Source organism: Amblyomma americanum, chromosome 7 (genome assembly GCF_052857255.1).
Source record: "Amblyomma americanum isolate KBUSLIRL-KWMA chromosome 7, ASM5285725v1, whole genome shotgun sequence".
Classification (NCBI taxonomy): Eukaryota; Metazoa; Arthropoda; class Arachnida; order Ixodida; family Ixodidae; genus Amblyomma; species Amblyomma americanum.
This window is the reverse complement of record NC_135503.1, coordinates 153,694,873-153,708,874: the sequence shown is the minus strand read 5'-3', so window position 1 is coordinate 153,708,874 and position 14,002 is coordinate 153,694,873. Positions and strand designations below refer to the sequence as shown.

Below are 14,002 nucleotides of genomic sequence, written 5' to 3'. Positions count from 1 at the left end.
GACGTGCTTCATTCAAACTACTCTCCATTTCGAAAGTGCACGGCCGGGAAGCTGCTCTACGGGTGCTGAACTCAGTGCGGAACTGGAATGAAGATGCATCGAAACCTGATAGGGCTAAGTAAATCATCTTTCCATACCCACCGCAGTGTCGTGCGCTGGACAGCACAGGCCCTGTCAAGCATGGTGTCTGAGCATTGCACGAACACAGCTTTCGCAGAATTCAACACAAGGCTGCCTTCTTTTAAGCACGTGCAGGCATGAAAGCCTGAATGTGCTTAAGAAGGCAGCCTTGCGTCGTCTTCTATGTGCTCAAATGTGAAGTGACTAGAGGCAAGCAAATACATGGCCGCTTTTCTAACAGCTTCAAGGGGCACATATTTATCGGCTTCAGGGCAAACATTAAACCAGCCCACAATTTGTTAGCTGTGCAACACTAGGCTAGCCTTTTGAGCCCCTTCACCCTTCTTAAAGCCACCGCACATCGAAAAAATCTCTTTCACAGGAACAGGGTAGGGTGTTCCTTTGTACAATGCACCAAGCTGAAGCGCCGAAAAGTAGGAATTCCTCCTGGAAATAGCCGTGCATTCACACAATTAGAAAAAGCACGTATCACGTTAGCGGGCACACGTGCACATTACAGGAAATGGGCGTGGGGTAATGCGACGGAAAAATAACATATGCTCTTTTAGGGCAGCGTCGTGTGGCTTCAAGGAAGGCAACCGAAGCAGGCTAGCCGCGTTTACATGAATGCGATAGAATGCGTCTTGAGTCAATTTATCGAGAGAAAGAGCAGGTCTTGAGACGGAAAGGCGCGACTCGTCCTCTCCTCCTCGACGTTTATGCATTCTCCCTCAAAAAGTTGACTGGAGTAGACTTCTTCCGTATTCATGTACATGCGACTAGAGAGTATAGGCGGAGGCGATTGAGAATTTCGCAGGGATAAGAGCGCTCCAGCTGGTGTACGACAGGGTTAATGGGGAGATTTGGGCGAGGCAGACGTAGTTAGGCTGATGGTGACGATGATTATTATGGTGATGGTGGCATGTGTGAGGGGCGTGACAAACCGAACGTGCCGTGTACTCACAGGATTCCAGCCCCGGGGGCAGGCAGGTCCAGTCTGTCTCTGCGCTTTGTGCTTGTGAACGACCCTGAGGCATAGCTGGAGACGGAGTGCAACAAGACAAGACCACACTGTGCCACTGTGCGGAACACCGTCAGGTGCCACAAGACAAGTGCGGTGAGCCAAATGCAAAAGGTCCACACCTAGCACTCCTTAACAGGTTACGCCACCAGGCAAGCGAACCTCCAAGACTGTGTGAAGGCTATTGATGCCGTGAACTAAGCAGAGTAATCCTAGGTGACCAGTGAATCATTGGGACAAATTGACATAGAACGTGTTGTAAACAATTTCGCCTTTTACAGTTCGTCTCAAGCGTAACAATGAGAAGAAAAACCAAGCTATTTCAAAACTCACTCGCGGGTAACTGACTGTACACACTTCATGAGCGTGAAACATTCACACTCAGTAAACTGCGCTGGGGCTTTGATCCATGAAAGGGCATCAGGTCATCGTTTTTAAGTTCGGTAGTTACATTTCCGATGAAATCTTTTGCATTTGGCGTGGGTGTGAATTGTGCAATAAAATCAGCTCAGTGTGCCAGTGAAAAACAATAAACATGCAAACACACTAACCAAAGTCGTGAGTGCTGTCATTAGAATGACTGAGAAATCGTGTACTTCACTTAATCTTTTTGGACAGCTACGAGCGTCGCAGTGATATTTTTCGAGTCTTGTGTGCATCCTCAGCAAGAGCTGGTTGTCCACTGAATTATCGATGGATTTACAAAGCAAGTGTCGCGTCTTTTAATGTTCTTTGTGTGGCGTACTTATTGTGCTCCATTTGCTCCGTTTTCCAAATATAGAGGGTGCTTACGAAGACACCATAACGATAATAAAGTGGTTTAGATGCACGTAAAGGACGTAAAAAGCCTTTCAAAAGTACATTTTGTCTGATTGAGATCTGAACAGTGAGAAGTTTCTCCGCCCTTGGCTTTTTATTCGTACTACGACGATTTCCCCGGCAAAGTTACAGATGGTAAGCAGTCCGTCTATTCAAGAAAAATACTTCAGGACAAAGGAAAAGATCAGCGGTCCCTTCAACCCAACCCTTTTACCAAAATAAAAGTTACATACTCAACTTCCTCACCTCCCCGCTTTTTTTGACGACGCTAGAGCAGGTCAGAGAGAAAACAAAAATCTAGCACTTATCCCATCCCACTATTCTTGAATTGCATGAAGTAAATAGGGTGAATTTGGCAGCTTGTTCTAACTTCTCAGCTCACGGCCTCACCGCTAAAAGCAATATAAAGTAAATTTATGCAGATATTACGCTCTAATGCGGCCATACGAGAGCCAAGAATTTATACCTGTTGTACAACTTATTGGTCCGTCTGCCCAGAAGGTAGAGTACGTAAAGATTCAGAAACCTGTGGCAGCTTAAAATTATTGCCTGCAGATGAATGAAAAAGAGCGCCACTAACAGTACAGCTCATTGTTCAGTGTGCTAAAGTCGCAAATAGGCTTAGCGTAGCGTGCACAACTTATAGTGGAGCCCGTGTGAAACGTTCCATGTCCTTCAGTGGAGACGTGCGATGACGTGCAGCGCATATTCATTGCCGTGCAGTCGTTTCTCCGTTCGGTTGAGTAAACCTGAGGCTTGCATCCGCGCAGCTCAATGCATCTTTAACACCAAAAGCGCGGCTTAAAGGCCAGTACAGGTTGGGTATGAAGTACGGCGTGCAGATCTGGTCCATGTGCGCCCATTGGAGGCTTATGTTCTGCCAAACGGGCCTCTTTGCGAACATAAGCTGTAGGGTATGTAGCCTGGTAAACAAATCCACCATTCACGTTCTCGCATTGTGTTCGTAATTTGTTAATGACCGCCACTGAGCTTATTTCACAGTGCACCCCTGGAAGGTACCCCTATGTCAACATTTCTTCGCCTTTGTGCCCATGCATTGGTGAGACTGCTCTCTTGCAAGTGGTTAAATAAGCCTAAACCGCAGTAAGAAGAAGGATCAGAGCCTCGATGCAGACGGCTCAACAAATAGTCGAGAGCAAAACTTTGTAATTTTCCGTGCAGTTTAACATTTCATCTTTGATAGCTGCGGAGAGACACGGAAGAGGACTAAGCGAAGGGATGAGCGCGCACTTGCCTTCGTCATTTCCCAGCGCAGTTTATAAGTAAAGAACTCTCCCAATACTAACTGATTTTCCTAACTGTCCGCGTCAATGCAACACCAGCCCCCTTCTCAGAGCGCGGCCACGGACAAGAATGATCCTCCCTTCTTACCACTCAGCCTGTTTCGGGATAGTGCGCACATCGACCAAGCTAATGGCAGTGAGCAGAAAGTGGTGGTGCCGTTTTTCACTGCACAACGGTCACGGCCCATCGGCCAGTCAGAGTACGCATTCGTATTCATTACGAAATAAAATGATTCGGCCGTACGGGACGGCGGACAAGGAATGAGATAATGTCTGGCTTGCCACTGAGTTTCAAGCGCCGTCGCTTACGTGGGTGGACTGGGCAGAGGGACCTGATGAATCTTCCACGTTGCCACGGACATGGAATTTTCATCGGCGGCATAGCACCTCCACAGGCACTGGATTAGAGTAGCAGCCGGCACACGCCGTCGGATCATGTGCTTTTGTCGCTGCTGCTGTTGTACTTTGAGCGCAAATCCAGACCCCAGGATGCCCTGCAGAAGAACAAGCAACGTCAGTTATAAAAGTCTCATCCACGGTCATCTAAAGGACTAATGTGAAAGCACTGCCTTATCATGAGTTCTTTTGCGAGGTTCATTAAAGACTAAATCTTTTCTAATGACAAACCTACGCTTTACAATACAGTCGTAAGGAACGCATACACTAGGTTCACCTTTTACCCCCCGCCAAGGAGCAAAAGGGTTTTGTGGCCGTTTAGAGAAATTTAGAGCACGTTATTGTTGGCTCAGCTGTCTGCGAAGGAATACGGCCTTGCTGCAATAATTGCTCTACCCACTTCACTGTGACTGGCTCTCTTTCATAACCCATTTCCATCTCTTCGTGTGTCAAGCAGGGGCGTCCATTTCGACAATTCTGTTTGCACTAAGCTTAGAGCCGCTATGTGCCAGTTATTCGAGGTTTGCGTGTCCTGGATAGTGAGCTCGAAGTATTAGCTTATGCACATGATCTGGAGTGTATCTGCGCAAACGTTGTTCGCTGAACTGCGCATTTTCTCACAGTTTCGCGTGCCTGTGTGACCCGTTAAAATAAAAGAAAATTAAAAATAAAAGAGAACATAAAGAATTAAAACAAAATAATAAATAAATAAACAAATGATCAAAATTAAAGAAATAACAAAAATGAAGAAAAAATAAAAAGGAAAAATGCAACGCCTACAGGTGCCCTGGAAAAAAAACCGCGTTTAAGAAAGTTCTATGCTTTCGTATTCCTGCACGTAAGCAGACTTAAGTGCTTTCAGAATTTTTATATTTTATATATTGTTCACTGTGCCAGGATTTCTATTCATTGCTTCCGAAGAGTTTTTTTTAACTTTGGGGTTATTCAGTGGAACCCATGCAACGTGACTATCTTTCCCTGCCTGTCAGCGCTGGTGATCTATTGTACGTTTAGTCCATCGTTATCTCTGGCAGATTGTTGTCCGCTTTATGTCTTTTAGCGAGACTTCCCCACTCGCTACTCCGATCGTTTTTGCAGACATATTTAGTTAATGTTTTGCCCATACTGATTTGTATTCAAAGTTTTCTGAGTGTCCTTGTTTACGAGGGTTTATGCATGAGCTATATATTGCTGCGCGTTTTCTGGCAGTCCGCTTTTCAACTGAATTCTCATTTTCAGTAGCGCGAAATCACTTGTACAAAGTCTTGATATCGATGCTCTTCCCTCCTCCTATTCGCCGCTAATTTCACTTCGGAATTACAGTGAATTATGATCCTACGCGGGGTCAAAAAATCCTAATTTCAACGTGCACTAAGTCTTTCTTCTATAACCTACATATGTAAGCATTGCTTGTGAAGACTTGGCTTCAAAAAAAAAGAGGGGCATCTTTGCGTCACCTCTGAAATGCCGCCTCCAAGATGCTCCTTAAACAATCGAACACAGCTTCATCTATTGTGAGGACGCAATTCTGTTCTGGGTGTCTTGCAACGAACCTTAAAAAAAGCTAAGTTATTTTACTTCTGATGCCACTCGATACCTCACTGAAGTGCAATATGTTGATGAACCTCTTGATAGGTTTTTTTATTATCGGACTACACAGCTTATCGAAAACCAGAATTATGGACCGGCAAGGTGAATCGTTTGTTTCGGGAAAATCTAATTCCCGCCAAATGAGAGTTCATCTCAGGGAAGTGTACGAACAGATCGACTCTAAAGCGGGGTGCCACTCCCTCTTGGTGATGTGCTCAGCCTTTCCTCCCGCCTAGTGCTGTGCTGCTCTGTCTTTTTCAGGTGTTTACGGCACGTTTCCTAAAACCTTTGTAAATAGATCATGCAAGTAGAACGTAATTTCAGTTTAGGAAATACCACGTTAAAAAAAAAAAGGAGCGGTCTACGGGTGGTGCGCTCGCCTCGCAGTTGAAGATCCTTGGATCGGTACCATGCACCAACGGAATAATTTTTATTTTTATTTTCTAATAATGTCACCGTGTTTCTGGACACGGCACAATCTTATCGTCTACTGCTGACGTCATGCGAGCCCACGGTGACGTCATACGGGGTTTTGGGACTACTGCTTCTGGACAACAACGACGGGCGGCCGCTTTCGTTCTCGGTGAGCCATGTACAGCTCTCGCATTAATAAATGCCGAACTAATATTAAAAGGCAGACCGGGCGAACGCTAGCGAATTATGCCGATTGTTCATGCGCAGCTTTCGTGTGCGTATAGCAACAAGCTCCTTCTGTTGCTCGTCAGTAGCGAACGATGCGTAAATCAGTGAGCACTTTTTAACCTTTAATTTTGAGAATCTTGACTGTTCAGAGAAATTGTTGACGAACACGGCGATTATCGATTCCCTCTCCTGGATGCAAAATCTCACCTATAAAGTACTTCCTACGCTCACACCAAGTAGAGGGGAGAGAGGCCATACGCGACATAAATTTCCAAATTATCGACGTTATTTTTTGTGTTTGAAGACCGAAAAAACAATGCCGAATGATTACCTGTCATCCTAGCATCCCGCCCACTAAATATGAAAACGCTAGCTGCATCATCATCAGAATCATCAGCCTGAACATTGATGGGTAATTGACATCAACCTGACATTGAAGGGCAATGGCGTCTCCCTTGTCTCTCCAAGTAACACTATCCGTTGACAGCTGCGCCCACCTTATCCACGCAGACTTCTTAATCTCATCGGAGGCCACCCTAACATGCCAATATCTATGTAAATTAAAAATTCAACATCCTGCATTTTGCGCCATACCATGAGGCAAAATTAGACGCCCCAATAAAATGATCGTATTTACTCATCCCTGCAATGAATGCACACTAATTTGGCTTCATATATATATATATATATATATATATATATATATATATATATATATATATATATATATATATATATATATATATATACATGAAGGAAGCCAACAGTCACCGAAACCAAGGTGCATTGGGGAATGTCTTTTTTATTTTTTTTTAATTTATAGTGCGGATTAGTGGGAGAAAAATACTTCAATTAAGCTTTGATTTTAAAGAAAACTACTTATAAAGCAGCAGAAAAAACAACCATGCCGCTGGTGGGATCCGAACCCACGACCTCCGAATATCGCGTCCGGTGCTCTTACCAACTGAGCTACGGCGACGGCTGTCCAATCTGCTGCTCTCGTGGGTATTTATGTTTATTGCGTGTAAGCGAACTTTGAGAGTGTTCACCAGCGCCACCCTCGTCCATAGCGGCGGACGTAGCACGTCCTGTATTACCGCGAGTGTGACGTGGAACGTCATCTAACGGCGAGGGCGGAAACTGTGCTAGAGCCCTCTTATGCTACCTATGGCATCAAGACTGCCAGAACCGAGACCCTCGTTAAGCTATTAGGAGACAAGTTAAGAGAAATGAGGGGCTCGTTTGACAAATACATGAAGGAAGCCAACAGTCACCGAAACCAAGGTGCATTGGGGAATGTCTTTTTTTTTTAATTTATAGTGCGGATTAGTGGGAGAAAAATACTTCAATAAAGCTTTGATTTTAAAGAAAACTACTTATAAAGCAGCAGAAAAAACAACCATGCCGCCGTGGGATCCGAACCCACGACACAGTTTCCGCCCTCGCCGTTAGATGACGTTCCACGTCACACTCGCGGTAATACAGGACGTGCTACGTCCGCCGCTATGGACGAGGGTGGCGCTGGTGAACACTCTCAAAGTTCGCTTGCACGCAATAAACATAAATACCCACGAGAGCAGCAGATTGGACAGCCGTCGCCGTAGCTCAGTTGGTAAGAGCACCGGACGCGATATTCGGAGGTCGTGGGTTCGGATCCCACCGGCGGCATGGTTGTTTTTTCTGCTGCTTTATAAGTAGTTTTCTTTAAAATCAAAGCTTAATTGAAGTATTTTTCTCCCACTAATCCGCACTATAAATTTAAAAAAAAGACATTCCCCAATGCACCTTGGTTTCGGTGACTGTTGGCTTCCTTCATGTATTTGTCAAACGAGCCCCTCATTTCTCTTAACTTGTCTGCTAATAGCTTAACGAGGGTCTCGGTTCTGGCAGTCTTGATGCCATAGGTAGCATAAGAGGGCTCTAGCACAATTTCCGCCCTCGCCGTTAGATGACGTTCCACGTCACACTCGCGGTAATACAAGACGTGCTACGTCCGCCGCTATCGACGAGGGTGGCGCTGGTGAACACTCTCAAAGTTCGCTTACACGCAATAAACATAAATACCCACGAGAGCAGCAGATTGGACAGCCGTCGCCGTAGCTCAGTTGGTAAGAGCACCGGACGCGATATTCGGAGGTCGTGGGTTCGGATCCCACCGGCGGCATGGTTGTTTTTTCTGCTGCTTTATAAGTAGTTTTCTTTAAAATCAAAGCTTAATTGAAGTATTTTTCTCCCACTAATCCGCACTATAAATTTAAAAAAAAGACATTCCCCAATGCACCTTGGTTTCGGTGACTGTTGGCTTCCTTCATGTATTTGTCAAACGAGCCCCTCATTTCTCTTAACTTGTCTGCTAATAGCTTAACGAGGGTCTCGGTTCTGGCAGTCTTGATGCCATAGGTAGCATAAGAGGGCTCTAGCACAGTTTCCGCCCTCGCCGTTAGATGACGTTCCACGTCACACTCGCGGTAATACAGGACGTGCTACGTCCGGCGCTATGGACGAGGGTGGCGCTGGTGAACACTCTCAAAGTTCGCTTACACGCAATAAACATAAATACCCACGAGAGCAGCAGATTGGACAGCCGTCGCCGTAGCTCAGTTGGTAAGAGCACCGGACGCGATATTCGGAGGTCGTGGGTTCGGATCCCACCGGCGGCATGGTTGTTTTTTCTGCTGCTTTATAAGTAGTTTTTTTTTTAAATCAAAGCTTAATTGAAGTATTTTTCTCCCACCAATCCGCACTATAAATTAAAAAAAAAGATATTCCCCAATGCACCTTGGTTTCGGTGACTGTTGGCTTCCTTCATGTATTTGTCAAACGAGCCCCTCATTTCTCTTAACTTGTCTGCTAATATATATACATATATATATAAAGATAAACGTATTTGGTTGCTAGAGGCAAAAATTCAAAGTTGAAAACGCTTCATTTAGCCATATATTTATTTTGAGTCGACGTTTCGGACAGAGCCTGTCCTTTCTGAAGACTGAGGTTACAGGGGTCTTCTTCCTCCTCTTAAGGAGTTGGCACTGGCACCCATGTACGACACATGAACAAAAGAAACAAACGGAGGCAAAAGGTCTCCTCGATTTGGCTGCACTTTCTGCACCAGTTCAGGAAGTGCGGCACTCTCGCACTCGATTTCACAGTGCAGCTAGTGCCACCTGCACTTCGGCACTCGATTTGGCCTCGTGCTGCACGAGTTCTTCTGCACTGCTGCACTAGCCTCCCGGCGAGTTCTCTTCTCGTGCAAGTAGTGCAAGGTGCTTGGCGCGCTCCGTAGCAGACGGCTTCGCGGCCGCTTGATTTGTGAGCGGCGTTTAGACCATGTTTGAGACGGCCGCGTACCCGTGAAAGACGCGGCATCTGCGCCGGGCCCTCACCAAACAGCTGAAATGACAGTGCGCGTATACGTGTGTGTATGCGCGCGCGTGTGCGCGTGTCTGTGTACGCGCGTAAGCGACTGGCTGGCATGGCGTATGGGTTCGCATCTTTCTGTCCAGCCTCGCACGTTGCTTACACCATTTCTCTTTTGTGTGCAATTATTATTTTAGACGCAGCACGATGGAGCGCTTCCATAAGAGGCAGATTGTGAGATGTTTTATAGTACGTGGGCGATCGCAACGTTTGTGGCTCGCTGCGACATCAGTACCTCCGCTTACGACAGCAACTGGGCTTGAGGTCGCCGTCAGCCCACACCTTCGCCTGCCACTTAGCCTCTGACAGTCACGTCGACGTCACCGTCCGCCGAAAGTGAACGCGATTGAGTTCAAATATATATCAGGCAACTCTTGGCGGACAACCGCAGTCACTTTTCGATAGGACGGAAGCAGCCTGAATCACGCGTATGGACTGTAAAAGATTGTCTCGAGCGGTAGTCTGAATAACCTGTCTAATTAATTGTTGCCTCTTCGAAGTACCCGTTGAATCAGTGACGGTCGACCGGCCTGCGCCCCTTTAAACAACGCAACGGAATGAACGGTGTCAAATTCTTCACCACTTTTGGAATTAACAAAGTTCATAGCCGCTCCACGAGATGTGCCACTTGGAGCAAATACACAGCGTGCAATGCAGCTAGCACAATCTCGCGCATATGTGAAAACACGCGACAAACACCAACACGTACATGGCCGCAGCAGACGAAAGTTTCTGCACTTTTGCACTCGATTTGGCCGCTGCACCGACAGCACTAGTGTCGGGCTACACTCGCGCCGCAAGAACTGGCACTACACTGACACGGCACTTTTGTGAACTAGTGCGGAAAGTGCAGCCAAATCGAGGAGACTAAAAGAATACTAGAAAAGTTAGAGATAGAAAGGGAAAAAAGGGGAACAAATAAAAAAGAAAAACGCGCTGTCCCCCGCCGCCCACCCCGCAGCCACGGGGAGCCGACCCGGGACGAGGGAAAAAAAAAGGAAAACACGGAGCGGGGAGGGGATAATGGCTACCCATCAAGGCAACAGAGCGGCGGCGTGTAAGGTGCACAGGAACAGACGGTGGCGGGATCGCCCTACACACAAAAGTTAAAGACGTGTGCACTCGCGTGCCCCGACCATAAAGAGTAAACAAATAAACAGAATAAAATGCAGACAGGGCCGGAGCTTCCGTCATCTGGAACCACTTCGGCAGCCAGAGCCAAGGCCGAATCAGCGGCGCCGTGAGCTTAACTAGACACACGTGCACTGTGCATGAAAACACCCAGACACACAACAGTAAAACATCCGAGCTCATGCCAGTGTCGTGTGGCGGCTAAATGACAATGGCGGGAGCATTTAAGCGAGTAAGGTGTACGGAAACACACGGTGGCGGAATTGTCCAACATACAAAAATTAGAGATGCGTGCACTCGCGTGCCCTGGCCAGAAAAAGTAAACAAATAAACAGAATAAAATGCAGACAGGACAGGAGACTTCCGTCATCTGGAACCATTTCGGCAGCCCGAGTCAATGTAGAATCAGCGGCGCCGTGAGCTTAACTACACACACGTGCACTGTGCCTGAAAACACCCGCAAAAGGAAAAAAAAGTGGAAAAACATCCGAGTTCGGGCAAGTGTCGTGTGGGAAATAAATGTGAATGGGGTGAGCACTTAGGCAAGGGTTCTTCAATTGCACCCCATCGGCAAGGGAATCGAACTGGGAAGATAGGGGCGGGATGGGGTGGGGAATGAAGAAATTTGTGTGAGCTTGAAAAAGATGTCGCTGGCAAGAAACGACCGAGGTCAAGTTGGCTCACGTAATGTCAGCAACGGCCCTGCAAGGGGCGGATGGAGGACAATACATCTGGACTTTCATTAATGCCGTGAGGAATTGTTTCAAATTTGTAAATGAAGTACGACTCGCGTTGTTCTCTTTCCCGGGTGTTGTGGAACCCACCCTGTAGGACTGTTAACTTAATTGCATCAAATGGGTGGTTTCGCTCATTAATGTGTTTTGACAAGGGAAGGTTGGGTAGGGATAAGATATGCGCGCGGTGGTTATTAAAGCGAATTCGTAGAGGGTTAACGGTCTGTCCAATGTACTGCATACTGTACATACTGCATTCTAGGAGGTATATTAGGTTGCAGGAATGACAATCAAAGTTGCCATTATATTCCCATTTGAAGCCTGAACCTGTGCTTACTGCACAGCTTGATGTTTGTATGTGTTTGCAGACCTGGCATCTTCTTTTTCCACAGGGACAGCACCCCAAAACCGGCTGGTTATTTGTTTTTGAGTGTACAAGAATATTTTTAATGTTTTTTGGTCGTCTGTAGACCACGTGAGGGGGAGCAGTGAAAATTTTGGTGAGGCGCTCGCTTTGTTCGAGAATGTTGAAATGTTTTCTGAGGATTTTGCTTACGTTAGGCGGGTTACTGGTGAAGGCAAGTACGAGATTTGCCCGGTGATCTGTTTCCTCGTTGTAGCGACGTCCCTCCAGTATTTGCTCTCGGTTGAGTTTAGATGCCTTTTCAATGGCATCGTCGACAATGGCGGGGGGGTATCGTTGCTTAATGAGGACTTCTCGCATGCGTTTGGAATTTTTTACGAAGTCCTTGTCTTGGGAACATATTCTTTTAAATCGATGTGCCTGAGAGTGTGGGATGCTTGTTTTAGAGTGACAAGGATGGCAGCTTTGGAAATGTAGGTATTGTTGGCGATCCGTCGGTTTTCTATATACACCGGTGGTAAGTGAGCCTTCGTTTACCGAAATCTCAACATCTAGAAAGTTAATTGTGGTGTTGGAGTACGTGTAAGTGAAAGATATGTTCGGGTGGACGAGGTTGAAGTTTTCAATAAAATGTATGAGTTCTTGCTCTGTGTCAGTCCATATTAAAAAGACGTCATCCAAGTAGCGTTTGTATAGGGTGGGCTTAATGGGACAAACTTTCAGAAATTTGGATTCAGTACTATGCATGAAGATATTGGCGTAGGTGGGTGCCATCCTTGTACCCATGGCTGTGCCATTAATTTGCAAAGAGTGTTCATTGCTAAATTCGAAGTTGTTATATTCCAGTACGATTTTTGCCAGTATTTCTAAAACACGTGGGGTAGGGGTTTCCTCCTTTCTGTTTTGTTCATACGCTTCGATCAGAGATTTAATGCCATCGGAATGAGGAATGTTTGTGTAGAGAGAGACTACATCTAGTGTTGCCAGGAAGGCTCCTTCCGGGGGTTCGAGACCTGCTATTGCGCGAAGGAAATGGTTAGTGTCGCGTATGTATGTTGCGTGTGTTGTTGGAATATGTCTAATTAGTGTGTCAATGTAACTGGAAATTGGTTCTGTAATCGTGCCTATGCCGGATACTATAGGGCGGCCAGGATTATTCTTTTTGTGAATTTCCGGTAACATGTAGAATCGGCCCGGCGACGGGTGTGGTGCGGTGAGGGCTTTAGATAACCGTAGGGATATGTCCCCATTCTTCGCAAGTTGACCCAGGGTCTCCTCTACAAAATGTTGGTATTGCGCAGTTGGGTCTGCTTCAAGACGTTGATAGAAACTAATGTTAGAGAGTTGTCTCAAGCCTTCTTCAATGTATTTTTCGCTGTCCATGACAACTATACCACCTCCCTTATCCGCTGGCTTTATGATTATATCTGTCCTTCTGCTCAGAGCAGTTGGGTCTGCTTCAAGACGTTGATAGAAACTAATGTTAGAGAGTTGTCTCAAGCCTTCTTCAATGTATTTTTCGCTGTCCATGACAACTATACCACCTACCTTATCCGCTGGCTTTATGATTATAACTGTCCTTCTGCTCAGAGCCTTCAATGCATCCCGTTCGTTTTTAGACCAGTTCTGCCCCCCTGGAGTGTGGTTCTTGTAGGCGTAAATAATGTATTTCTGGACGGCGTTAATGTACATGTCCAAGTGTTTGTCGCTTCCTATATTAGGGGTCCAGTGGTGGTTAGTAACGACGAGTTCTCTGCTATCCGCGGTAACCCGCGCCCGATCAAAGAAGTACTCCCGGAGTCGCAACATTCGTGCAAAGTTGTCCAAATCTTTTAACACCGAGAATTCGCTGCATTTACCGGTGGTAGGGCAGAATGTAAGGCCTCGAGAAGAGATGGATCTTTCCTCTGTCGTTAAGGCCCTGGTTGATAGATTAATAATATTATGCTGGAAAGCAAAGTCGGCGCTTGGAACCGCAGGATTATTATTAGTAGATGCTGTCATTTCAGATCGTTCTACGCGTGTTTCTTGAACTGTTGATGTTTGTGTCGTTCTACTGGATTTGCTGTTGGAGTTTATTATAATAGTGGGGTTAATATTTGTAGCTGCCTCCGTTTTTGATTCTTTTTCGCTTGTTATTGAATTTGACCACGCGTGGTGTGGAACCCCGTCTCGAATGAATTTTTTGCGTTTGGTCTCGCGTACCTCAGTCGCTCTCTTTTCCTCAAAGAACATAAGCTCTGTGGCCTCCGGCGCGGTAAGGGTAATTTTTTGATGAGCACGACTCTTTTCCATTCTCAGAGCCACCAACGCCTTCTCAAAGTGGTCGATGGTACCTACAAGCAAATTAAAAGAGGCAGATTGTAGTATACGATTCCAATTAGCCTTCTCCTCTTCACACAGGTCACCCATTGATGGTGTTAGCGACACTTGTAAAACTTTTGGTACAGTTTTTGATTCAAGA

General features: G+C 46.1%; 1 protein-coding gene across 1 annotated transcript in view; it reads right to left on the bottom strand.

Annotated features, from left to right (window-relative positions):
- The window catches only part of LOC144096694 (potassium voltage-gated channel subfamily KQT member 1-like), a 372,193-nt gene that overhangs the window by 89,431 nt on the left and 268,760 nt on the right, over positions 1 to 14,002 (bottom strand). The window contains exons 7-8 of the mRNA XM_077629534.1: positions 3,574 to 3,758; positions 1,085 to 1,159 (exon numbers count right to left, since the gene is read on the bottom strand). Coding sequence (XP_077485660.1) covers positions 1,085 to 1,159; positions 3,574 to 3,758 — 260 coding nt within the window. The remainder of the gene's footprint in view (positions 1 to 1,084; positions 1,160 to 3,573; positions 3,759 to 14,002) is intronic.